The sequence below is a fragment of the Corapipo altera genome, unplaced genomic scaffold (genome assembly GCF_003945725.1).
Source record: "Corapipo altera isolate COAL_440 unplaced genomic scaffold, ASM394572v1 53, whole genome shotgun sequence".
NCBI lineage: Eukaryota > Metazoa > Chordata > Aves > Passeriformes > Pipridae > Corapipo > Corapipo altera.
Genome location: NW_020884900.1, coordinates 5,823,957 through 5,851,688, shown reverse-complemented (window position 1 = coordinate 5,851,688; position 27,732 = coordinate 5,823,957). Strand labels below are relative to the sequence as shown.

Sequence of the window (27,732 nt, the reverse complement as noted above, 5' to 3'; positions counted from 1 at the left end):
ATAGTATTTCTCACGATATCCTGTGGGGAGGGTTAGGTCACAGCTTGGGTTAGATTTTATTATGTGTCTGTTCTCTGTCTTGGAGATTAAGGTTTTGTACTGTACTGGCAGAAAGCAGAGGGAATTGAGGGTACACTCAGTCCTGGAAAGGGACACCTGGTCCATCTTCAAGCAGCCTGAAGCCTGTGTTCCCTCAGGACTATATTCTAGAGGATTAGTTACCACAGAAGGACCTCCTGCCCCATTCCCACTGCCCAGTCATTCCACATCTGGAACTGTGCCTTTTGCTAGTGCACTCTCAGGGCAATGAAAAACAGATTTAGATGGGGATTTACGTACATATATACACACACACATACACACACACACACACACACATATATATATGTTGCTCCAGTCTTTTCCATAGATGGTCTTTTGTATCTGTATGATCTTGGTATCTACGTTTCTCTGCTACAAGGACTTGTGCCAAGAGAAGACCCAAAGGAATTAATCGGTTTCCTCTGTGCATCAGTCATGAAGACCCATGTCCCTTGGTGCTGCCTTAAAGGATCCCTGCAGTGACTCAACCACCCCAAGCCTGGCATCCCTTCCTGCCGCTCTGCCCATCCGGGTGCCTGCTGCTCGGTCGCAGGCCCTGCGGCAGGTCGGGATCATGCTCCACAGCTAAGCAGTAAGTAACTAAAGCTTCAAGTGCCCTGCTAACAGAGCGTCACCCAAGCATAATCCAGGCCCTGACTCAAATCGACAAGGACAGGTTGGGCTCTGAAATAATCTCTTTAAATAGCAGCAGCCATGTCTTTCAAAGGCACTTCTCCCCCAGCCAGCACTGAGAGCTGCTTACAGCACGTCACCTGCTATTTCCCACCCAGCCAGTGCAGGGCTGACACTTCTCACAGGCAAGTGTGTCCCCTGCCAGCAGTCTCCCAGCTTTGCTTTGCACCAGGAATTACAATGAATTTTGCAGCACAGTTTCTCTACTCCAGGGTGTTAAAAAACAGAAGTCCCAGGGAGCGCTTCAGGGAAGATGAAGACTACGACCCTTTCTGGCAAAGGTTGGAGAATATTGCTGTCTGACTTAGAGCTAGAGCTCTCCTTTATCCTCCTCAGGGGTCACGGTCAGCCCTTGGGGTCCACCCAGGGCCAGGCCAATGGACATGACAACCCCTGGACCCCTCCTGCCTCCTTATGGTGTCGTAGTTGGAGTTTTGCTTCGCCTCGTTGCTTATTTAGTCGCTCTGCTGTATAGGTAATGCTTTCTTTTTCCTTTCCTTACTTTCTAAAAAAAAGTAAAAAAAAAAAAAAAAACCAGGAAATTGTTTGTGATTTTCCAATATCTCCAAGGGTTCTGTGGGTATGAGTTGCTCTTGCAGTCATCCACTAGAAGAAGGGGAGATTTGAATACTTGTAGCCCATGGAGTTCAGCTTTTATATTTCTTCATGAGCACAGTATCAGAAATAATCTTAGAGAGGCTAATGGACTGCTGAAAATTTATCTTGGGTTAGCCTGTGTCAGATCCTGTTATTACAGGTGTTCTGTGGTTGTCTTTGTTACGGTGCTTATGGTGGTCTTGAATTCCTGTTTTCAGGAGGATGCAGATGGAATTTAAGAGTCATTTAGTGCCCTTGTGTAGCATGAACTGAGGGTGTGCATCCACATGGCATGGTTGATTTGTGCAAACTCATTCTTAACCTTTTCTGTAGTTATTTTCTCACCCAATTTTATTATTCTGACACCACTAGCAAGATCACAACCTTCTTTTGCCAGATGTAGTACAAATAAGAAACAATTCTTTCCTGCATCCTCCCAATAGTCACAGATGTTGCTAATATTTAGAACACAAATTGTTTCAGTGGGTTCAATGCTGTTAATAAACCGTCATGGAAGACCAAATGGGAAGACAAGACCACATTTCTGCACTGCCAAAATGGCTTGCCCAAAGTTGCACATGATGTGACCTGTTCTGCAGTGAACTGAGAATCTTAAACCAGTCCTTTCAGCATAGGACCGCTCTTTCCTCTAGTTTGATTTATCCTATTTGTTCTTTATTACAAGTGATTTATGGAGATGAGTTAGTCACTAGAAAACCTCTAAACTCAGAACACATTCAACTTAGGGAAAAAGTTTAATTACTGCCAAACCTTAGCTGCCAAACAGTGTGCAGTGTTTGATAGTGATCATTTGACATTCACAGCTGTGAATGTCCTTTAAGAACTTTCAAGAGGGGTGGGTCTGTGTGAGAGACAGTTGTTTACCTCTGCTTTACCACCTTCTATGAGAGGTGGCCTTCTGATTTGTTCTTGCATTCAGATTACTTTTTCTAATGTTATGTATTTGGCAGCTGACCCAGTTGCCATTGCCAGCAGTAAGCAATGACATTTATATAGCGTGTACAGAAGACTGGCAATGGATTATGACCAGAGATGAAGGCAAATATAGTGCTAGGCTCAGGCTCAGGCTCTGCTAAATCTGACAAACTAAGGAGAGATTTTATCAGAGGTGATAATGCAGCTTGGTTATTTCTTGTATGAGCCTGAGCTTATTTTGTTGCTGGTGTAGCATCACATGGTTTTGTCAGACCTGTGTACAGGGAGTAGAGTTATAAAGGCCTGCTCAGTCTCAAGGTTTGGTTATTATGCACCCATCTGTGCTGGATGGTCCCAGTGCATACACTTTTGTGATACAGGCTAGTTGCTAAGCCCTGATCTCTTTGTCTTTAAGACACTCTAATAAGTCACCCTGCGGAAGTCTTAGGCAAGTCACTCGATCTGTCTGTGCCCCAGTTTCTGTCAATAAAGTTGAGCTAATATTTGCTGAATTTGTCTCTCTGTTAGAGGAAGATGTTGGTGATTCCTGTATGATTTAAGAACAACCACCTTGTATAGGGTTTGGGGATATAAACATCAGACATGCATTTTAAATTTCCATCCAGTTCGTGCCACTAGTTGGAGTGATACAGTCTCGAATGGGTGTTTCTAAGTACTAGTGTTACACAAAATACTGATAATTCAAGGAAGTAATGTTTGAGTGCAGTATTGCCTTTGATTTGTTTTAATTGTACTGTCAAAGAGAGATCTAGCATATTTCTTCCCTGTGCCTGCAGGAGTGTACTTGTCACCCTGTAGTGCTGTGGAGGATACTCAGACACTATACAGTGCAGTAACCTAGAATTCCTGGCAGTGAAGATGATTGTTATGATGCTCCTTGCCATTTTTATCTCAGCAAGCTTCAATTTTTCTACCATTTCTCTTTCATAAAGTCCCACTTGCACAAATTGCTAAGATGCTTTTGATAGTTGCTGCTATTGCAGTATTTGAATGTGTTTGGGGACAGAGAGAAAAAAGTTAGTATGGAACACAAATGTTTAGGAGCTCTAGGGAAAGGGGATTGCAACAAAAAAGGAAGGTATCAGAGGAGTGCTGGGACATGGAATTATAAGGATTAATGAAGCTGGGGAAGTTCTGGATAAAAGGGATTTGGATGAGGGAAAGGGTCCTCTCTGTCATATCCTGGGATTACCTCTTCCTCACTCCTTTGAAAGGAGATCCCAGCTGCAGTCAAATTGCAGTCATAAGCTGAGCAGGCTGCTACTTGCAGGAGGCTGCTCCCCCTGCCTCACCCCCCTACATGACACATCTCTGCTCAACACATTGAGGAAAGAGGCAGAAGTGACTTTAAAGAGGTCACCTTTTGTTGTAATAAGTATTCTGAACTTGCAGGCATAAGACCTGAGCCCATTTATCCAGAAAGCAGATGACAAATATGTCTAAAACTGTATTTTACCAATGTCTGTTGGTCTGTGTGCTCCAGGAAGGTGTTCAGGGGGCTTGAAGATGACAGCAGCATATAGGTATGAGCTTAAGAAACCCCTACACCCAAAACATTAAAGAAGAAGGAAATAAAAAATCCACATATAGAGAACATGTGTATATGTGTGCTGATGAGTTAATAACAGGCTAGCCCCTGTTCATTGAGGCAGTTTGAAGGGGTATTCAAGCTTAACATTTTGCCACTGATCAGCTCAAGCAGGGCATTGGAGTTAGAAATTCTTGTAATTGCAAATGGATATACGGATGCTACAGAACTTGTACCATACTGTCAGTCTCTCTTAATGGTGAGTATTATTGTGAATGCAGATGATAAAAGCTGCTGGACAAATGACAAAGAAATGCCAAGTTTTCAGTCTTACCCTACAATTTGTTTCCTTTTGTTACAATTTCATTTCCATCTGCAAAGCAGTACAGTAACATGGGAATGTATGTCCATAATTCCAACTCCATGTCTGCCTGAAAATGTGTTGTTGTTTAAAAGAGGTACAAAGGCCGCCCAATGGGCCAAATGCTGCCGTTGGTTACATCTGCAATTAAAATGGCAACACTGGTCAGGCCAAAGAGCAATCTACCTCTGTGTGCTCTCTAGCAGTGACCTGTAATGGGAGCTGGGAGAAAAACAAAAGCCACCTAACATGCCTTCTCTCATATGCTTTCATGGAGTCTGCCAAGTGAGTGTTTAGGGGCTTCCTGAATCTCGGGTTGATTCTTGAACAGTGTGTTTACTGGTCACTACTTTCATGTAGTTGCACAATTCTTTTAGGAGCCCATTTATACTGTTGTCCTTCATAGAATCCTCTGGCAACGATTCCTGCAAGGTAATTATTTTCCCTAAGAAGGCAACTTTTAAGTCTTCTGCCTGATACTTTAAGGCATTCATATGATCTCCTCCCTAACATTTATACTGGGAGAAACAGTGACTAATCCAGGGAATTTGTTATTCCCTGGACGACTGTGGCTGCCAGTTTTTTGCTGCTTCAGTTTTAGAAGTTGAGGGGATCCAGTACATCAGTTTAACTTGTTTAGTCTGTGTCATGGATCCTGAGGGAGGCAGTCTGCATGTGCTTCACTCAGCGGGGACAAGTAACTGTCCCTCATTGCAGGATAACTGCTTGGACACTTCTTTCTCTGTATAACAAAGGCAACAGTTGTGGTCCTTAGGTATAGCATGCACTACTGCTTTTTATCTTCCTAAATTATTTTTGCTGGGTTTATTATTTTCTTGATTTATTAATATTGTTATTTTTTAAAATTTGTTTTCCCTAGTGCTATTTAACTTGATGAAAATTTTCAGCATGTTCAAAAAAACAAACTGGAAATAGAAAAATTATTCATTCCGAATTGTTGCTTTTTATCATTCTAAGAGCACGTTCCAGTACACACTGTCTTTGCATTCACTTTGAGACTTTAAAATACATAAAGCTATCTGCTTAAACAAGTGATATTTTTTCCTGTGCCTGAATTATTTATGGAATGTCAGCATTTGGATCGTCTCTTTTTTTTTTTTTTTTCCAGTTATGCTGAGCAGCTGTTCTTGAAAAAGTAGGTTTATAAACTGTATTTTCATGTTTGCTTTTACTAATCACTTTAAAGGTAAAATGTTGCAATTTATAACCATATAACTAAGCTTGCCAGCTGGGTATTTGTCTTATGGCTGGAAATAAACAGATTTTTTTAATGAAAACTTTCCTAGACAAACTCCAAAAAAGGAAAAGCTCCATTTGAAAGGAGAAATGTTTTATTACGCTGTGGTTTGTATTTATGTTGGCTCAGATCTTCATCTGGTGGGCATGATTGCTGGAATAGGGGCTATATTTTGTTACTGTGCATGAGAAGTCACATGCTGCCTTTTTGTGAGTACTTCCATGGTTTGCTGCCTGCTTTGGCTGTTCCTGCAAAAGAAATCCATATAGAGATAATCTCTGCCAAACATATGAGCTGCTTTTGAGGCAAGAAATTCTTTTGACCCAACAGGAATTTTAGGGCTCTAGGAAGGTCTGTGGCAGAGCCAGGTGGGCTCAATATGGAAAAACACCATTTACTAATGTAAATGAAAGATATGGGTGTAGAAGGAGAATCAAAATTATTCTGAAATAAATGCATACAATACCTGCATATGCAGTAGCATGATGATATTCCCTTGGTAAAGAGGCTGCTGACCTTTCAGATGCAAGTGGATGATGGTTTCCGTATTAAATATTGAAATGGTAATATTTCAGATGTGCTTTAAACCCAGCTCAAGCTTAAGAAGCTGTTTGACTTTTGTTCTTCTTCTCCAGTGGTCACAAGGTGTTGTCCCCATCAAGGTCCTGAGCAGATACTCACTGTTCATGAGAGTGGTGCTGCAGATCAAAGACCAAGAAACTGATTTACTTCTCTCCTTTTTTTTCTGTTAAAAAAAAAAAAAAAAAAAAAAAAAAAAAAAGAAGAAAGAAATCCAAGAGTAGGACCAAAAAAATCAATATCCCATTTTGGTCTTTCTTTTTGCAGATAAAAATATTTGGTGGCACTAGGGTGGTGAGGCATTACTACTTTCTCACAGAATCCTGTTTCATCAGTATAGTTATTGTGGTCATCTTTGGCTAGTGTTTTTTTAATGGGCTTTTTGTAGCTGTTGCAACAGATACAATGAAAAAGTGAGACCTTTTCTCCCATCTCAAATGCTAGTCAATAAAATTAAGAATTGACCCAAAAAATCATGATTTTTTGGTCTGCCTATTTTTTTTTTACGCTACATATACCCTTTTAACCCATTTCCAGTGTAAGAAATATAATTCATTGCTAATGCTTGCTGAACATTTTAGATAACATGTTCAGAAATAAGATGTATATGTTCTTTTTTTTTTTTTTTGAAGTGGTTATGGGTTACTGTGATATGGAAAATGAGGTTTTTGGAGGGAGAGGTAGGGAATGAACTCTAACAGTGCTGTGGCCTCCTAAATGATGCTGCTGTTGTTTATGCCAGGGGCTGTGCTGTAACTGGTCTGTTACTTTACTGTGATCTTTACTGATCTTTAGTGTGTAAAGCTGATCTGATTCTCAGCTTTGCATTAACCTGACTAATATGCACCAGAACTAACACTGGAAGCTTAACACCTTTATGAAATGTTTCAACCACCTAACCCCAATGGAGCAGAAATGCAAAAAAGTATAGAATAGAGCTACTTGATAGTTATTTGTTTTGAAGATAGAATGCCTGCTGTTTGGGTGTGTCAGCTTTAAGATACAGTATGGGGAAAATATTTTAAATCATAAGTTTCAATATAAACAAGTTACGTGCATATACTTTATGTATCTAAGAATATTAGTGTTCTCATTAATTTTGGAGAGAGAAGACCTTGCCACAAATATTGTGTCCTGTGAGGGTATACAGAATGATTGATGCTACTTGGTATATTGCTTGATTCAAATAACAAAACATTTTATGTTGCCCATATTGTTATGTGAATTCCTCTGTCGAACAATTGGAAGTGTAATAGGAAGCAGAGCTACTGGCACAGATTATTCAGACCATTAAGAAAATGAATGATACTGCCCAAAGTGGGGCAATTGCTCAAAACCCAGCTGTTTCTAAATATTTAAAAATTCTCTTTGGAATTATAACAAAGGATATTACAGTGCTGATCGCTGCTGTAAAACTAGGACAGCATTTGCTTTAGCCAGCTCTGCTGATAAATTTAACTGCATAACTTAAACATAAATTATTTTATGAAGAAGGTAAATATTTTTTTGTGGGAGATAATGGGGAAATCTCTGACATAATTCAACATGCTTGTCTTTTAGAAAACCCTTTCTACCAGATGGATTAATACTGAGTCATGTAGAGGAGCTTATACCATTTGTGTAGCCACAGACCAAGGTGGTATCAGCTCTTCTTCAAATCACTGGTCTTCTGCTTAAATGCTCCTTTTTCTCCACATTATTCTCCAAATTCCAAGAATTCCTAGAAGTTCTGCATTTATTTCTTAGTAAGGGTGCAAAATCCTGCACTACAGTGTACTGTACATTGTGGACCACAGAGTTAAGCATTTGAAGGTAGGAAAACTGGCAAGTTTTTGTAGCAGTGTTGTCTCTCCTAAATTCCTCGGGGAAGGAGGTTTGTGTGGCATCACATTGCTGTCTTATCTGCATGTGTTTTTATCTATGAAGTGTTAACTCAGAGATCAGGATCTTCAGCTCTGTACTAGGATATAGCTGTTATCCCTTATCAAAGTAATTTCCTTCCCGCCATGAGGCGGCTGACGGTTGTCAAGAGTGTGCTCTGCAAGCATGCAAGGGCAGAGCAGCAGAACCTCTTGTGTACAACGTAGTGACATTTGTTACTGCTATTAGTAGTTTATGGGAATGGTCTGCACAGCTATTTTGCCTTTTTTGAAGAAGATAGAGCTGCATACAGAAATTCCAGTTGGAATAATTCCAGTTATTCCAAAATTTCTGGAAGCACTGAACAAGGATCATTGCCAGTTGAGTGCTGAGTACTAAGGAAGGTCTGGCTGCCCAGACAACATAGAATATATATTTGTTACTTTCTTGGGTATGACAGTTTCCCAGTTTGTCCACGTCACGTTATCTGTGGCTTTTCTAACAGCTGGAAAGTTACAGTAGCTTTCAGTGCACCTACAAGATAGGTAATATGACAGTAATAAATTCAGTCTATTTAAGGCTTGCAAGGAGCAACTGAGATGTATATCCTTCTTAAATGCTAAATTGTCAAGCCTTTAATCATCCAAGCTCTCCTAACAAGTTTCTTTAATTTGTTTTTAGGGATGACAATAAAATAAAGAAACAAGATGTCCCGGGACTTTGTGATCTTCACCGCTGTAAGGATGGGTTGATGAGAAATGGCCTTATTGCACAGAAACCACCCTCTATCAACCCTGAGAGACTGAAGGATTTTGGTGAGGAGGATTACCTGAACGGGGATGTGAAGACCTGGGAAATGAAGATAGTAAGCCGAAATGAGGAGTTACTTACTGATACCCTTTCCCGCAACCCTCAGTCAAGCAGCACAACCATCCTGTCAAGCTGTAACAAGCTGATTCGATTTGAAGATATCAGTGCAGCAGCCTTCAAAATCCAGTGCGGTGTTCAGAAAACCCCCTGCATGGTAGGGAGTCTTTATGGCTTTGTATTCTCTCACTGTTTCTTTTCTTGTTCCTTATGGAAACTGATCTGAAATGAAGGAAGAGCATGTGTGAGCTGCAGCAGATAGACCTGTGTAAGAAGACTCATGTTCATACTAGTTGTATTTAACTGTCAATTTTCTTCTTACCTGTTTACACTAACCTAAATCCTCAAAGATATCAGCAACCTGTAAACAAAGGATAAACCACATTAGGCATAGACTTAATGCACTGTGGTATTATGCTCCCAGTGAAAAACTCCTGCTACAAGAAACCAGAGTTTGTGACGATGGGCTACCGGTGTTTGGGTAAAGAGTCTTGTGGTAGTGTCTGCTTTGGAGCCAGCCCCTATATTTGGAGATTTTGAAGGTACAATTTACCTTCTCAGCCTGGCCAACCTGGCAAGGCTGGATATGTTCTGTAATGAGGTGGTTCTGCCATGTGTGTCTTCAACAAAATAAGGACGTGAAGATGGACACACACAAATGTGTGCACCTGGGATCAGTCTAGGAACGAAAATGACTGAGGCACTCCTATCAATGTAAAGCTTTTGCTAAGGCATAAGAGAAGTACAGTGGCAAGCTATATAATTCATAGTGTATTTCTACTGTTGGGAGCTCTTCAGAAAGTCTACTCTGGGCACTCTGTGGTTAATCTCCTCTGTTCCCTTTGGTGTGTGAAAAGAGTGTCTTTGCCAAATGGCAATTCCTAGCAGCAGCCCCAGATCGCGCTCTCAAATGAATTCTTCTCTGTTGCTGACCAGGACACCCCACCAGCATCAACAGCTGTGGATTGTTTTTCTGGCATGCACAGGGAAAGGACCTTGCAATCTTGGTCCCTGCTTGGGGTTAGCTGTCCCTGGAATGGAGTGGTTGGGTCCTCAAGGTGCAGCAGTTTACCCTGGTTCTTAGTGCCTGCTGATCCAGAGATATCATAACTACTTTCAGTGTGATTTTTTTAGCCTAGAGTTCCCAAAACAAGGATAGCTGTGCTTTTTGTAGCACACTACTGAAGAAATGTGTCTTGTGACAGAGGACATGACATAACACCATTTGGGGCAGTAAGGTGGCACAAAAGGTTTGGCTGCAATGCAAATGGAAGCATTTTGCATTCATATACTGCCTGTTTAGAGTGACATGAGAGTAAACAGTCCTGCCAGCTGCACCTGGGTTTCCTTTCAGAGTGGAAAAGTTGGCTTGCTCGGGAATGCAGCAAGGCAAGCGAGCAAATGTGCAGCAAAGGTGGTTGGGGGGTCAGTGCATGGGTGAACAGGGGGAGTGTACCAAACTCTTCATATGGTATCTTTTGTCACCAAAGCTCTCACTGTCACGTTTGAGAGTAAGACAGAAGTGTCAGTCTTCTCTTTTTGTGGAGAGACTTCCCAGGAAGAGAAGATTTGAATTTATATTGCACTGCCCTTCTCTGTATTTGGCAACTCTGGTCATATTTGTTAGATGGGTTTAATCATGTTGTAAAAAAATTAGGTCTATGGGCAGGGAGCGGGAGAGTGTCATGGCTTAATTTGGAAAGCAGAACTATCTAACACTTTGCCCTTTGATAGCCATCTGTTCCCTGCACCTCATGGCGTTGTGCACTTCTGCCAAGCAGTTATAGGATACTGCCTGTGTACATCTGCCAGTGTGAGACTGCAGCAGCCTTGGCCATGTGAGTTGCTGAAGGACCACATTCACACCTTCAGCTCAGATGGATCAGATCAATAGCTCAAAACTAGTAAAGTTTGTCTTGGCCCCATCCCTGAGCCATCTACTTGCTCCCAAGGTATGACATGAAAATGGTTGGTATGAAAATTAACCAACCAACACATCCTAATGCAGGCAAGACTGCACCATAGAGTCCAGTCCATCAGGTGTCTGTGTAACACAAAACTTTTCATAAACTGATAGTGCTCCTGCTCACAAATAGTTAAGCTCACTTTGGCCAGTTCACACCATTTGTTCTCAGACAGCTTTGCCCCTTGTGCTGGTTTTTGGATAGGGTGGAGTTCATTTTCTTCACAGTAGCTGGTATGGGACTGTGTTTCAGATTTTTGATGAAAATATTGTTGATAATTCAGGGATGTTTTTGTTAGTGCTGAGCAGCTCTTATACAGAGTCAAGGCCTTTTTTGCTTCTCACCCCACCCCCGTGAGAAGGCTGGGGATGCACAAGGAGTTGGAGGGGACACAGCTGGAACAGCTGACTCCAACTGACTCAAGAGACATCCCATCCCATGTGACATTGTGCTCGGCAACAGAATTAGGAGGAAAATTTGCTGGGGGGCCTGCTGCTTGGTTGGTTGGTGGTGAGCAATTGTTTTCAACTGCATAAATTGTCTTTCTTGGGTCTTATTTACCTCTCTTTGTTATTGCTTTTAATGACATTGTTGTTGTAGTTGTTAATACTGTTGTTATTATTATTATTACTATTATTACTGGTTTTATCTCAGCCCAAGAGATTTCTCACTTTAACCCTTCCAATTCTCATCTCCCCAGCAGGATAGGGGGAGGAAAATGAGCAAGCGGCTGGATGGGGTTTGGTTGCTGTCTGGGTTTAAGCTGATGCCCCTCAACTTAAATAGTTCTTTTCTCTTGGGTGTCCCTGGCAAATTTATGCAACTCAGTTGTATCCCCTTTCTGCATTTACTGTGTCAAGCTAAATAGGCTCACTTTCTTTAGTCTCTTTTTATGAACATTGTTTTTGAAAATTATCAGAATAGTGGAAAACCTATATCCCCCCTTGTTTTATTGTGAAAATAGCCCATGACTGTTGTTATCCAAAGTAATGTTCCTGCAGAAGTCATTAGTGCATTTCATGCATTGGTTCAAAAGCACAGAGTGGTGTCAAGAATAAGTGGTGTCAGATAACCCTTATTTTAACTCGTTGTTGAGAAGTAAGAGCCCCTTTCAGGGATATTTGTTTAGATTAAAAAAGTGAGCATGACTATAACCCATTCAGTTAACTGAATGGAGAAACACTTTGCAGGGTGATTTCTTATCTACGGGTAAGACCATGGATGCAGCATCCCGGTTCCTTACACAGGAGTTTGCCTGGAGAGGCTTCACGAGTGAATTGTAACATATCAAAGAGGTAGTGAGTATAGGAAAACAAGGAATTGACATTAATTTGGACACTTGATTTGGTTACTGATTTGGGAATTTAAGGATTGTTTTGTGTTAGCTTTGTGGACGCCAAATGGAGGGTGTGCTGTGTGTTGTACCTTAGACATGGTATCTGTAGTCCTTAGAAGATCACAGTGACAAAAGGGAGAACTTACAGGCTGGTTCAGTCAGTCTTACAAGGTCACACATTGGGTCAGTACAGCTGAAAATAGCACTGACAGCTGATTTGTTAGAAGTAATTGCTATATTTAGGCTATGTGAAAAGACTCAGTTAAAGGAAGCAGAAAAGGATAACCTCAAGAGTTAAAACATTGAGTATCAAAATTAAAGAAAAATAACAATCTAAAGTACACCACCTCTGTGGTACAGAATGACTTAATTACACATTTTTAAATGTAGGAGACTTAGCAACTTTATAAATTCACAGGATTCATCTTCTTAAATCCTTTTTCTTATCATTCACTCTGGGATCCAAGATTCTGCACAAAAAAAAGTACAGGATATGAAGAACTAGTAGTGTTTCTTGTATAGTGTTCTTATTCTATTTTGCATAGGCATTCTCCCTAGATTAGGCTGTTTAGGATATAAACTATTATCCTATTAGTGTACTAAGCACTTTCCATTGTTTCAGTTCTGCAGCCAGATCTGCAAAGGAGCAGCAGGTGGTAGCTCCTGCCAGGATTTTCAGAAGCAAAATAGAGAATCTGGCCCCACCTGTGGGTGAGGAACTTAACACATGCTTGTAAATCCACTAAAAAGGCCTGAAACATTCACCTGAAATATTCAGTTTAACTGTATATTTTAAAGCAAATATCTGTTTCAGATATATTTAGTTGATATAAATTGACTTTGAAAGTCCCACAGTCTGAAAAATGTATTGGTACATATTACACTGTATGCGTGACACTGCCAGATACTGTTTGAGATAAATATTTTGTCATAGTGTCTTTTAATCTCTCTCTCTTTGTGACTTATCATAAATGAGTACTTGATCCCCTAAATCCCCAAGTCTTTGTTTGCTTTGGCAGCCAATAGAGGACATGAAGCCAATTATGAAATAGAGATACAGTAAGCCCAGGGAGCTGGAACCCACAGGCTTACTGCAGCTCTATTTCATAAGTTATCTTGTTTAAAACTCTTGGCTTAGTGAATATGGTAATAGGAAATTAATATGTTGATGTATTCTTGGAGTATCTTATTAAAAAACTTAATAAATATTTACCGTTAAAAAAATATTTAAAAAATCATGCACTTGGGCACTGCATCATATGTAATGTGCTTGCTAATTCCTCTCAGCTCAGGGATCCTTTCTGTTCCAAACAATAAGCGTTTTCAAACAGCTACTGCTTACACTTGCAATCCTGGGAAATAATTTTTTAATTATTTCCATCATTCTTTGGGTAAGAAATGCCTGTACTAATGTTGTACTGGCCTTAGTGTGCAAAACAGGCAACAAGGAGTAGTGAATCAGTGGCAGAAAACACGGCAGAGCCATAATGGGGCTCAAGGAGGAATTTTCTCATGGCTTTTCTATCTATTAGATGACAACCTTATTTTTTTGAGTATTCAACATCCAGTTCTGGCAAGTACTGGAAGCATGAACTTTTAAATAATTGAAAATACTTATTTTAATATCTGTATTTGAACAATAAGACCAAAACAAGTGCTCTTTTCGGAATTCACAGTGGCATGTGGTCCATATTTCGCTGCTGCGAGTTTGAATATGACTTCCATAAGCCAGAAGAACCTGGTAGGTAACAACACACTGCCATGTATTTCTAAAGAAACAGATGACAAATTTTACTTTTTAGAGCTCACATATAGCAGTGGAATGCATGCCTCACCAGGCAGCTGATGAGACGTGGAAGATTTTTCTTAATTTTAGCTACATCCCCATAATATTATTTATATCCTCCAGTATTCTAGGCTATCCAAGCAGTATGGAATGGACATCTACCTGAAGAAGGAGTACCTCCAATACACAGGATCTGTGAAGGAACGAGGTGTACTTTACCTTCTGACATCATTGCCTCAGGTATAACAAAATGCCAATGCTCAAAAAGAAATAGATTAGTTCTGCTTCACAAAAATTCAGCAGAGTTGAAGATAAATTTACCTGTAATCTCCATGGAATCACAATGTTTCTTGCCAGAAACCATTGCACTGAACACAGTATGTAAACATAGATAGATCTGCAAGTATCTGAATGTAAAATACTACTTTAGTTATGACTGACCGATCTGCTGGCAAAATGCTTGAGAATACTTGAAAGAAAATCTTGCAAAAAGCAAACATCAGCGTTTTTCTGTGGCATTTATGTGCGGGTGTTTCTATGTGTACTGTGGTTCTGACATGTTGAAACCGCCAAACTCATGACTGATGATGAAATTGAGTTACAATGAGTGATGTGAAGGATCTAGATCACCGATTGATTTTGTAATGAATTTCAGTATCATTACAGAAATAGCTTGTTTATCGTTTGTCATAGGAGGTTATTGAGTCTCTGCAGCAATAATAGTCATAACTGGCATGACCCAGCAGCCCAGAAAAGTGGCTATTCCTGCACCTTTGTAATAATATAAATGAAATCTTCTATTAAAAGGAAACTTGAAATGAAATAATTTCATACAGGCAGGGAAGAGTTATCGGTTCTAAAGGGACCAGATATCAGCTCTTCTGTGATCAGCTGGATCAGCTATACCCAACCGAACAAGAATTAAACCCAGAGGAATGCAGGAACGGGGATTGATCTTGTGCTATTTTAGCTTTGTGCGTAAATCTTGAAGTGACACCAGACACAAATATAGTGTACCATAATATCATGATTTGATCAGCTAGTAGAGGGGAAAAAAGGAATTTAGATCATTAGAATGATCCATATTCATATGGGACAACAATGTGACAATATAACGTGCAATAAGCAACCCTCTTTTTTTAGGATCAACAAAGAAAAGGGGTGATCGTGGCTTCAGACAGTAACTTTTCCATGGCTGTTGCCTACCATGCCTCAGAGCTCCGTATTCCAGTCTTTGTCATCATGTCAACCAGCACGTCTCCGGTCAGGGTGAAAATGTGCCGTGAGTACGGAGCCATGGTTATATCCTACGGAACCACTGCTAAGGATTCCCAGATACACGCAAGAAGGTTGGCACAGGAGAATGGTTACCTCTACCTCGAAGAGTAAGTGGAAAGTCAGGCTGATTAGAAAGAATAGATTAGTTGTTTGCACAGCTCTGCAAAAACAATTAGTTTTGTTAAATTGTGGTCACAGGTCATCAGAATGTTCCTATTACCAGGAATATGGACTGTTCCCAGGCACAAATCATGTGTCTTTCTGTAACAGCTGGGGATGGAAACCAAAATGAAACTGTTCTCTTCCCCCAGATTAGGCAAACTTCCTTATTAGGAATTTCTATGGGCTAGTATGACAATGGATATATGTTAATTCTTTAGGAACTCTGTCAGAAAGCACTAAGGCTAGTGTTCATTTTTGGTCTTGCTGTTTGGAGTTAGGTGGGTAAAAGTTAATCTTTAATGCAAAGGGTTCAGTGGCATAATGTAGAGCAAGAGAAGGTTAATACTGTAAAATTTTCACATATCTGATGTGAGAGACAAAACTGTGATTCTGCCTTTAAAAAAAGATGATTAAGAGGCTACTTCACACATATATTTAAAGTAATTAAGGATGAGCATAAGTCTAAATTTGAACTATTTGAGGCCAACACACAAGTCAGATCTAATAAAAGCATGACTAGAATGAGATAAGACAGGCAAAAATATTTAGAACAGATAGATTTTCCCTTTTTTCTCTGCAGTCTCTTCTTCCTTTTCCTTTCCTTTTTCTTTTTTCTTTTTTCTTCTTATTTTTCTTTTTTCTCTTTTCTCTTTTCCTCTTTTCCTCTTTTCTCTTTTCTCTTTTTCCTTTTTTCTTTTTTCTTTTTTCTTTTTTTCTTTTTTTTACCTTTCTTCAAGTAAGATTTCCTAAAGCACAGAGGGTTGAATCATTAACATGAGGTAGCCAGCAGTCTCTCTGATGCACTGAGCAGGAATGTTATTCTCCCCCCACCATCACTACCTCTGTGCAGGCTTCATCCACCCCCTCATGTTTGTACAGCATCTCCTGCAGCGAGCACCCGTTCCCCTTTGACTCCTGGGCACTGCTGTCTTGAACATGGTAATAAGAGTGATGTTGCTTGGAAAGAGGATCCCAGAGTGATCAGAACAGAGGAAGTCCTCTCTTCTTTCCCAGCTGGTGTATTGGGAAGTCCATATTAAAACTCGTACTGTTCAAACGGTGCTGTTAGCTCTGCCAGTGACACACGGGGCTGGTTCATATGCCCTGTCTGTCACCATGGGCACAGCCTTGTCCCAGACTGGGACTTTCAAAGAAACACATGAATGAGGTGTCCTATATCCCAATGAATTTTATACCCTTTTAGGCTCCCTTGAAAACCACAGCTTTCCATAACTTTGTGATTTCCAAATTTCTCGCAGCCATTTTTCAATTAATGTGTTAACTCCCAGCTGGCTTGCATCAGCTATCACGTTTGCACATAAGAACTAAATTGTCTTATTGTAACTTCATCTTTAAATCTTTCCCTCCTCCCCAAATAATTATTTGTTACATAAGGTAGATATTCTTCAGTGTCATGAAGCTCCAGGGACAATGCATGTGAAGGAATTCAGCATCTAGCTCTGAGAAACTCTAAATGTACACGCTACCATTAATAATATTAAAGCACTCTGATTTATTTCAGGTTTCAGATTGCAAGAAACAGAGTTATTCAGTCTATTACTATGTTTAACTAAAACCTCTCAGATGCAATTTTTCACATTTTGGATTAAAAAAAAATAAGAAAAAAAAAACCCACCACAACTGCAAACCTTTTCATGATGGGATGTCTGAAATGTATCTTGTTTGGTGTAGACTGGGAGAGATGTCCCAGATAAATGTATGCCTATATGGATAGACAGTCTTCTTCAGTGTGTGCCTGACACACACACTTTGTCACTTGCCAAAGCTGTTTTTAAAACAACAGCTGATCTCCCATGCTTTAGAATGGAACTTCTGAAATGTCATTTTGTTTCAGTTTAATTCTAGCTTCCATAAAATCCCTAGCAATTTCGTCTCTGAATCTCCTTACCCAATAATTCATTCTTTCCTTCCTGAAGTAGACATTATGTGACTGTCCTTGCTTGTACCTGCACGGGCAATGCCCTCTAGCTGGGTGTGTCATTGTCAGTTCTTCCCATTTCTTGAGTGCAATTAAAACACTGTGTTATGCAAATCATATGCAGGAGTTCAATTAGAGGTAGGGCACTTTTTATACAACTGCAACTTCCTGGGAAATTCCAGGAAGGGAATGTGATTTTTCAAATTGGAATTCAGTCATTCAGTCTGCCTAATTGCTGCCTAGGTGACATGAAATTGTTCGTAAATACAGGGGTTCAGGACCTCATTATAAATGCAGTGTGACTATAGCCAATAGGTAACTCAGTACCTCTGCAATGATGTGAGAGAGATTCCTTTGTGAATCAGAGAGGTAAGAGTGCTGCAGATTGAATTACACACCTTCCTTCCTTGAGAGCCCATTTTTTTCTTGTTTAAGTCCATAATCAAATGCTGATCAGACCTGATTATTTGTGATTTGGTTGGTCTGTTGCTCTACCTGATGGCTTCTGAGCCCTTTACTTGGAATGGATGGGAACGCTGCCTTCTAGCTGCCACACCAAGATTTTATTGGGAAACTGAAGCCTGACAGCCTGTCTTTGATTGCTGATATATCACATGTTTCAGAAGACAAATATCCAAATTTCTAGCTCTGGCTCAAAAATGCTTGTTTAAATTTACAGCCTTTAGATTTAGCTGCCCTTTTCCTTCATTTTGCTTCAATGGTATATGATACTTAAAAGAGATATGTTAGCTTTCACAAAGCAAAAGTAATCAGCCACAGTGCAAAGAAAATCACCCATTTTATTATGAAAGCTGAAGGCTGATCAGTGAACTGGTGTTTTCACTGGATGTTCGCAAGGAACACATTGTTATCTGAAACATTGATTCAAACTGCTAATAGTACTCCATGCCCAGAGCAGTCTCCTCCAGACAGTTTTCAATTGTTAGAGAAGCTTTACTCCTAAATTGAATATCCCAGATCCTCATTCATTTTTGCAGGTCCCTGTGGCTTCCCACGTAATCACAGCAGAAGTAGCTCCACAAACTCGATTCTGAATCTTATTTGGGAATAAGACTCCAGAATTGTTCAGGAGACCACTGATATATTCTGTCACGTACAAGAAGGAGGAGAGAGCTCCTTCAATACCTTCATAGGGGCAATAAATTCAAGGGTTCAGTTACCCATCCCACTATTATTTCTTGCCTTTGTCTTTAGCTGTGCTACAGGAGTGAAAGTTCTTTACTCCCATCCTTTCTTATGTAGTTATATAGTCTCTTACCCTGAGGACTTTTCTGTGCTTTGATATATATGTGAGGTAACTTCACAAGGGCCTTGGTCTCTACCTTGCAGGCATTCTGTGCTCCTGAGCTGAGCCTCTCTGTACGTGTCTAACAGTAATAAAAACACAGCTTCCTAGTACCCAAACATCCTTGGGTCAAATAAATCAAGTGAAGTCATTGGATCTATAATTCCTTTTGCATGTCTTTTTGCCTGAAAAAACAGACCATACAGAGAGCTCATATTTTTTTTCTCATATATCATTCTACATTTACATCATTGCTAACTTATAAATAAAATGCAAAACAGCTTTTAGAAATAGATCCAACTCAGTTGTGTGACTGTATAGTGGAGTTTTCTTCAATCTTTTGACTCTGTCCATGTTCTGCTCATTATATTACCTTTGGATGATAGTGTTTTACCAGTGAGTATTTTGGCATGACTAAATACTTCTCTTACCCTTCCACAGTCTTTCAGAGTAATGTGAAGATATCAGATATTGGCCCTGGACTGTGGAAAGACAACTCTGTAGAAATCTGTTTGGAATTTGTGATGCTGAACACAGTGCTTAAATTTCATGAAAATTTCTATTTACCACAAACACTAAATGCACTAATAAATAAAGAGAATGAGATTTCCTTTTGAGACTTTGCTTTTAGTTTGGACTGCAACAGTTAAAATTTGTGAAGCTGAAGGAAGTGATGGCAATGGAAACATGACTTCTGCCCGCCAGCTCTGTAATCACCTGATGCTGGTAACAACAGAGTTAAGTGCTCTTCAGCCTGAACTCTATTTAAGGGGCTTTTCAACAGCAGGAGTTTTCTCCCAGTGGCTAACAGCATGTGATGGTCTGTCTGATGGCACCTTTCTGTTGTATCCCCTCCTCCCCTCATGTGCTGGTGATTTACTTTCACATGTGTTCTTCTGCTGAACGATGTTTTGAAAGTGATAGATTGAATTACTATTGCACTGACAACTGTGACCTCTGCTGATCTGTGCCCTTCCTTCCCACAGGGAGGATAGTGCTGTGTACCTGTCAGGCCTGGGGACCGTGGGGCTGGAGGTGTATGAGCAGGTGCCAAAGCTGGATGCTGTGATTTTCCCTGCAGGAGGCCACTGTGGCTTGCTGGCAGGATCAGCTGCTACGCTCAAATACCTCAACCCACATATTTCTGTAATTGTAAGTTTCCTTTTACCTTTTAAGTGTTGCATTTGGGCAGCTTTCACCACAGATGCTTTCAAAAGACAGTAGTATCTAGTGATACACTTGCAGAGACTGAATATGCGGGGGACAGGAACTATCTGATCTTGTGGGGTTTGCCTAGAAGAGCCTCTGAGAGACAGGGAAGCTCCTGTCTCTTGGCTGCTTGGTTTGATTTCAAAAAAAAAATGTGGGAATATGTTTCCAAAACAAATGAAATCCAGCTCTGTGTTTTGAAATAATTTCTTACTGGAAAAATTTGGTCCTAATTAAGCCACGGAAAAAGTTTATTGGTAGCTCAGTTGTTACGCAACTCAAAATTAATTGTTAATTTGAAGAGGAAACTTTCTGTAGGTTTTGGTGTCTACTTTGGTGGTGACTTCTATTATAACTGGTTCAATAAAAAAGTGACAACACTTGTCTTCCTCAGGGGGTTGAATCTGAAAGTTTCCCTGTATTGCAACATTCCTTAAAGGCTGGCCACCCAGCTGAAGACCAGGCCTGCAACAATCATCACTTTTATGGAGGTGAGAAAATGTGTTATTCTTTTGGAGGTAAAATAAAGGTTGTAATAGATTTCTTCAACTTTATTATTTTCTCCTTCAGTTCAAACATGTATTAAGGGAAATCTCTGAAAACTCAGAATTTAGTTCAAACTGTGAGAGCAACTTCTGCCACACTTTCCCCCACCACCTCCCTGGAGTACAATGCTATTTCCAGTGCACACGAACACTTAGAAATATGAGAATATTTATCTGACCATTGTGCTCACAAGCAGCATCTAAAACAGTGAAATCAATGAGAAAGTTCTTGTGCAAAAGATTGAATTGTGAAAAGGCAGGAAAATGGAGTGCTTAAATATTTAGACACACAGAGCTGTTCTCAGAACAACAGTGTTTATAAATTACACAGTTTTTTCCACATCATTTGCTCAAAAAAATCTCAACTGTTAAGCAACTTAAGAACATTCTGTTTACCTGATGTCCAAATCTCTGGAAGTTCTGGGTTAAATGGGAGTTTTATAAAAAACTTTTTATCCCTCTTGGTAAACTCTGCCTGTGTCTGCACCCCTTTGCTAACTGTCCTGCTGTAGCTAACAAGCCCAGTGCCGTGCTTGGGTCTTCTCTCCTTCAAATCTCATTGAACAGTGAAAAGCGTTGGGCTGCAGGGTCACTCTCACAGTGCAACAGAGCCAGTGAAGTATCAGAATTTTCTTGGAGGGATCCAAAATGGCAAAATCTTCCTGTAAGATTTGGTCTTTCATTACCAAACGAATTTTTGTCATATGAAAAAAAAAATCAAGCAACCTAAGGTCATCTAACAGCAGTGTGCTGCATTCATTAAGGGCACAAACCAGCCAGGACGCCAAAAAATCTTGAATATGTCTAAAGCAGCCAGCTTCATAGTTTTTTCTTTTGAAATCTGCAGATGTGAGTGGAGTTTGCTTTGGCAGCAATTCTTTGCAGCTGACTGGGAAACTTGTGGATAAAGTTGTTGCTGTGAGGTAGGTGAAGAAATGAATAGCATTAGACGAACATTGTTGTAAATGACAAATGCAGTGTACCACCAGGGTATGGTGGTTCTGCTTGTGCAGTGGAGAGCAGGTTGGCAGGACATGCCACCATGCACACATTGTGAGAGTATGGGGATGGGGTACCTTTCATTTCAAGAGGGGCACTGAAGACATTGAATCCAAACCCACATATCACACAATCATAGAATATCTCATACTGGAAGATACCCATGAAGGATCATCAAATCCAACCCCCTGCTCCTCGCAGGATTACCTAAAACTAAACGATACACTAAAAGCATTGTCCAGACTGGGCCCTTGGCCAGTACTTCACCTGCTGCCAGGTGATGCTCTGGGTGTAAAACTTGTCCTTATTGTGTTCTTTGACACTTGAAGGCAGCCCTTGGCAAAACTCCTCTAAATCTTCACAGAAAGGCCAAGTTTGTGGAATATAGTTACTACTAGGATTTAGTTAATATTTATAGTAAAAAAACCCATCCTGTCTTTCAGTTAATAATGATTCTGAGATGTACAGTCACTCCCAACAGCACAGTGTTCTGTAACGCTACTTTGAGGTCATATGTACCTGGGAAAATGGAAAGTACCTAGTCACACATAAATGTATTATCTTCTGCTTTTGGTAGCTCTTTTGATTTGTTTTGACACAACTTTCCTGCTTTCAGGGAGGAGGACATCCTCATTTCCATGCTGAGATTGCTGGAGTATGAGCGAGCCACAGTTGATGCAGAAGGAGCCATTGGACTTGCAGCATTGGTGGCAGGGAAACTGCCTGAGTTGAAGGGTAAAAGGTACAGCAGCTGTTTCAAACAGAGAACCATGGCAGAAGCATGGGGCTGAGCACTTTGGTCCCAGGAAATGGTGAAAAGCTACTTGTTCTATGAGTGACAAGGTCGTTCCTGCCCCTGAACTGGCAATGGGCTTGTCAGTGGTGCATGATTCAGGCTGAATAGATCAGTCACAGGTCATAAGACTATGCTGAAGAAGACCAATGTCAGCCAGGAGACCTGAAAAATCTTTTCCTCTATTTTCAAATGGTTGGGGGAAAGGCAGTTACACACAGCTCCACGAGGCATGGCTGCTCCTGCCAGGACAGTAACCTGCTCTTGTCAGCCTGTTGCCTCCTCCCATTCCACTTGTGAAAACCAGCCCTGTCTGTGGTGAGACAGAAGCTAGGCTATCTTCAGTAGTCACCCAGTGGCATCTACCTTCCAGTCATGAGAACTGTCCACATAGTCAGAGGGATTATCCTTGTGCTTGATGTTGAACATGTGGGTAAGTGCTGCCTTGCCTCTCAGCTTGAGGGTTCAGCACTTAAGTGGATTGAGCCTTGTCTCAGGACATAGTCCAGGATGTATTTAAACATACATGCCCTCAAGACAAAATAAAATTTCCAGTGCACAGCATTGTACACTAAAATACTGCTGAGGCACTTCTTCAGAAGAGGCTGACAGAGTACATACAGAGCAGCAGTGCATTCCAATTCAGTACAGCTAAAATAAAAGGGAAAATGCAAAGATTCAGTTTTAAAGAGGTCAGGTTTGACTCTGCAGAGAGAGATTATCATGGGCTGACTATGTGGCTCTTCACTTGCTCTTCAAACATTTCTGCACTCATTTTTCAAGTTGAAGTGAATTTAATTAATGGGTACAGAAAGCATTGACATATATGTTGTCTGATCATTAAGAGGCTGAAACTTAGAACTTCCAGGGAAAAATTATGTCAAACTTCAAAACTTGAAACAGACCTAGAGTTCTCCAGCTAATTATCTCTAGCAAATTTCAGATCTTCAGGAAATGCAAAATGAAAACATTTCAGACCAACTAATGTAGCCAGTTTCTAGGCTCCCCCTGCCTGCTCACAGATGATACTGAGCACCAGCAGCCCCTCTGACATATAATACATATTTATTGCGGTAGGTTCTAGCAGACCTTAAGCTGATATTGAATACAGTCTGTGATTTATGGTTCCTTTACAGACAAGTGCTAATCAAAACGCCTATTTTTCTCTCTGTTTTCAGAGTGGCAGTTGTTATATGCAGTGGAAACCTGGAATTACATTTGCTGCAACAGTGCATAGCTCGTGCCCTGACCCTTGACAACACAGTGTGCAGATTTTCCCTTGTGATTTCTGACTGCCCAGGAGACATGTCAAAGCTACTGGAAATTTTGGCTCGGGAAGAAGCAAGGTAAATCAGACTAGTAGCAGGGAAATACAGTCACAGAATAGCACAAAGATTATTAAAGGTTTGGAAACCTTTCCAAAGGTCTCTGAAGGCAAGTGTGTAAGTAACTAATTAATCAAGGGGTTTTTCTTGTTATATTTCAGAAAGATTTTATTTACTTCATTTTTGTTCTGGCCTGAAAGCACCTTTGTAGCATTGAATTGTGTCTAATTCAGAAAGAAGCAAAGCTAGTTGCTGTCTGAATGCTTACAGAAGCTATTTTGCAGTGACAGGTGATTGTTGTGATCTCTAATTTGTCCCTTATTTGATCTAGAGTTTTGGATATCAAACAAGAACGCACATTTGTGACGTCTGAGCTCTTCACCGTTGAGGTAAGATGAGCTGCAATTTCAGTTTCTTTAGTAGTACTGGCCTCCCCTAGTTTGCTCTGTTTTCCTATGTCTCTCTATGCTATGTTGAAGGAGTCTGATAGTGTGCACAGTGATTTGGTGAGCAGTGTCAGAGAGAATTTCTTCTACGTTATACAGCACCTTGCCAAACACTTAGCAGGCATATAAAGAACATAGGACCAGTTTTACCTGCTGTTGTGACACCCTGTGAAATACTCCAGCTGTTGTATTGCAATGTTTCTCTTGCAAACCCTCCTTGCTGGCGTGGCAGTGTGCCAGAGGTGGTGAGCAACCTGCAGCATCCGTCCAGAACCTGAAGAGCCAGCTATGTAGGCTGCTGTAATTGTCTGAGGTGTTTGCCTTAAAGCAATGTGGAGAACACCCTTACTCTTAAGGAACCCTCATTTTTAGCTAGGGCCCCAGTTTTATTCCTTATCCACAATGAGCATAGAGCAAAATAGCTATTCCTTTGTTGGGTGTTGGATATAGCAACAGTCAAGAGGTGTTAACATGGCATCTCTTAAAAGGACCATTTTTCTCATGGTATATCTCTTACTTCAACTGGTTTGGCAAAGGTGTGGTCCTACTGATTTCATGCTACCCCTGTCCAAGTCCAACCTGACAGTTTGTGAAACCACAAGTCAAATTAAGGATCTTTGCTAAACAGTCTCATAGCTGAGATGCAGTGATGCTCTTGAGTAAGCTAGTTCTTCGATTTTGGCCTTTATATCTAATTTCCTGCCTGGATACAGAAACCTGCCCTATATTTTCACTTGTGGATATAAAGAAGAGGTAGATTAAATTTCACTTTAGCAAGAGTACAATAAAGTTCATGAACATTTTTCAGAACATGATATCATCAGTTCTCTCAAGTGTCTGGGACTAAAACTTCATTTTTCCCCAGTATGCCATGATGACAGGCCAGCTTACAGCTTTGGGTAACTTGGGGATAGCATGGCACTGCAGGGGTAGATAAATCCCTCTGAGTGAGTGACTGACTTAGCTCTGAAAACCCTCTTCACTCAAGGTGAGTTTCAACAAACCCTGTAACTCTTCTAAAGTTGTCAATGCAATTTTTTTGAAGTGAGGCTTGTAGTTTTTGTTACTGCTACTAAGTAAAATAAATGACATCCACTTAGTTTTCAACTGAGAATGTTAGAACAATTTTCTGTTGCTCTTGCAACCTCTCCCAATGAGGCAATTGTATCAGAACATGTAGTAAATACAGGCCCTGAATGAAAACAGTGCCATGTGCTATTCTCTGCCCTTTAAATACAGTGTGCTTTCACTGACTGTCCACTTCGAGAATCTAAGTGTTGTACTACAGAAGGGTCAAAGGGAGGAATTTGCGTTCCTGAATATTTTAATTGGATGTTGGATTTGCATGATGTCTTTTAATCAGTCTGGGAGAGGCTATTGGATAATCAGATGTGAAGAACAACGTAGTGACACAGATGTACAGAACTCAGTGCCTTTGGAGGCAGCTTTATCTGGTGACACCTGGTGAATTGGAAGGCTTTTCTTTGAAAACTAAAGCAAGTGTAATCAAAAAGGATAAAATACAGGATTTATCTTTCAGCATCAAAATGAATTTGCTCTAACCAGACACAGAAAAAATACTTATTTTCCTAGTAAAGCTAATACACATGAGGGAGGTTTTGCTTTTTTCTTTGTTGTTTCCAAGAGCCAAAGCCCTGTGTCATCAAAGCATTTTAAACATTTGCTACTAAAGCAAACCTGAAATGAACTTTAGCATTTTTATCAGTGTAAATCTCAGCACATAAAATTAAGCATGCATTAAAATCTGAACCAAGAATCAAAATGACCACATATTGAACTGGTGGTAATAATAAGAAAGGCATTACAGCTATTCCCACTCCATTCTAACTTTAATGCATAGTTTTGACTGTGGATATAGATAAAGTGTTTGACAGAACAGAGCAGTAAGTGTAGTTGCTTATTTGAAGCACTAAATCAGTCTTGTCAAGATTGTCGTCTCAGTATTTAATAATTTTTTTTAGATTTACCCCTTCATTTCCAAAGAAGAGAAACTTGGCTTCTATTCACTGCTTATCAGGAAGATAGAGCTGGTGTTTTATTTATTTTTTTTTTCATTCTAATGAAATGCCTTTCTCAGTTAGTGTTTATTGATCTAATGCAAGTTTGGAACACTCTGTGGGAAGATCCTTGCTGATAGTCTGACTTCACGGAGGAGTAAGGACTTTCCAAATGAAACTTTATGTTCAGATTGCATTTCTGGAAAAATAACTTTTGAAATGTTTTACTGGCTAAAATAAGAGATTTAAAAAAAAAATAAAGAAGGAAGGAATATGGCAGATTAAGCTCATTCTTAATGAAGTGCCTTATGCAGTGGGATCAGCTGGTTATGTTCTTTGGAACGATATGAGAGTTTTTGTAGGATTCTGCCTGCTCATTCCTCCAGTTTAGATTCTCTTCCCTTGTGACTTGTGCTGGATTTCTTTCTTGGAAAGGTCTACACCCTACTTCACTCTTACCTGAGCAGTTAGGAAATTACTTTCCAAGTCCCTATATTGAAGTAGATAACTCTTAGCAAATCATACAAATAATCAACCTGGTAGGCTTCACATTTTATAGCTATTGCAGCAGGTTAGATGACTGGGAATATCTAGACAGAAATAAAGATCAGAGCTAATGAAAAAAATCAGCTAGTGTCACTGGTTAACTGGATGCAGAGGTCTAAAGGATTATCCAATTCGTGGGAGGAAGCTACAACTTGCCTCTGAGAACTTTCTCTGCTCTCTATCAGTAATATTCCTCAGATTCAATTGGGACAATTTATCACTTAAATTGCTTCCATCTGTAAACCTCTTTATAACGATTTCAATCCCTTAAATTTCATATTATTATTGACTCAGAGAGAAGTCAGTGAGAAAAATCAATAAGCACCTCAATAAGGTAAGGACAGTCTTTGCTATGAAGCCATGCAAGGCTCTGCTGTAGATCAGCATCTTGCCTGCTTAAGGGGTGTCTCATTTTTGGATTCAGGCAGCCCAGTTGAAATAAAATATCTTTGAGCTCATCAATTTTCTAGAAAAGTCTTCTTCTCACCACAGAAACTGTAGTGTAATCAGACTGGCAGGTACAGGAGCGTCCTGGAACAGAGCAGTGAGGGCCTGCAAGGTCTTGAAGTGCCCCAGGAGCTTTTTAGAGCAGCTTCGGTGGCAGTGTTCCTTCTGACCTCCCTTCTGTCTCATGTTGTGGGCTTGTCTGGTTTGTTCACCTCAAACCTCTAGGGAGCATCACTCTGCTGTGGTTTTAAATAACTCAGAAGAGATTAGTTGTAAAAAGAAGATCCATTACATCACTCCTCCCTCTGACTGGGCAAGAAAATTCTAATTCATAAATCAAATGTTGCCTTTTCAGTAACATTGCACATTATCTCAGTGGTACTGGAGTTCCTGGCTTGCTTTGTGTGGTGTAATACCTTTTCTTTCCACATAGTTTATTCACCTCAGGCCAGAACTCAGTAAATTATTTTAGTCTGCTCTGGTCAATTTGAGTAAATGCCTTTGGGTCAACTTGCGTTTTGTAAAAGGCTGGAGGGGAGTATTTTGGGCTAGAGTCCCCAGTTGCCAACACATTCCATGTTTTTGCCCTGTGAAGCAAATACAGAGGAGCAGGCAGCTGTACAGCTATGAGAAGAATGCTATCATTCCTAAAGCATTTCCTGCATGACCCTGGGCAAGGCTGTGTTTCCATGCTTCACTTCCCCAACTACGAAATGGAGACACTTGGAGTGGGAAGTTCAACAATGCATTTCTTCTGAGGCCTCCAAAAGGATTCGGTCATGGTCTTTAATGGCATTCCAGAGCAGACTAACAAGGTACAGAATATCCTGCCCTAGTTGTAGAAATTAGAAC

General features: G+C 40.3%; 1 protein-coding gene across 4 annotated transcripts in view; it reads left to right on the top strand.

Annotated features, from left to right (window-relative positions):
* Window positions 1–881: 881 nt before the first annotated feature.
* The window catches only part of LOC113950113 (putative threonine dehydratase), a 33,459-nt gene continuing 6,608 nt past the window's right edge, over window positions 882–27,732 (top strand). Inside the window, exons 1-11 of one of the 4 annotated variants that reach the window (XM_027649491.1) lie at window positions 882–1,055; window positions 5,347–5,373; window positions 8,596–8,938; window positions 13,991–14,107; window positions 15,011–15,252; window positions 19,539–19,704; window positions 20,156–20,252; window positions 21,154–21,229; window positions 21,922–22,047; window positions 23,277–23,444; window positions 23,755–23,812. In XM_027649491.1, the coding sequence (XP_027505292.1) occupies window positions 955–1,055; window positions 5,347–5,373; window positions 8,596–8,938; window positions 13,991–14,107; window positions 15,011–15,252; window positions 19,539–19,704; window positions 20,156–20,252; window positions 21,154–21,229; window positions 21,922–22,047; window positions 23,277–23,444; window positions 23,755–23,812 (1,521 nt within the window). In that variant the 5' untranslated portion in view covers window positions 882–954. Of the gene's footprint in view, window positions 1,250–5,346; window positions 5,374–8,595; window positions 8,939–13,990; window positions 14,108–15,010; window positions 15,253–19,538; window positions 19,705–20,155; window positions 20,253–21,153; window positions 21,230–21,921; window positions 22,048–23,276; window positions 23,445–23,754; window positions 23,813–27,732 lie in introns of all 4 variants that reach the window. The other 3 variants (XM_027649492.1, XM_027649493.1, XM_027649494.1) reach the window with 3 other exon arrangements.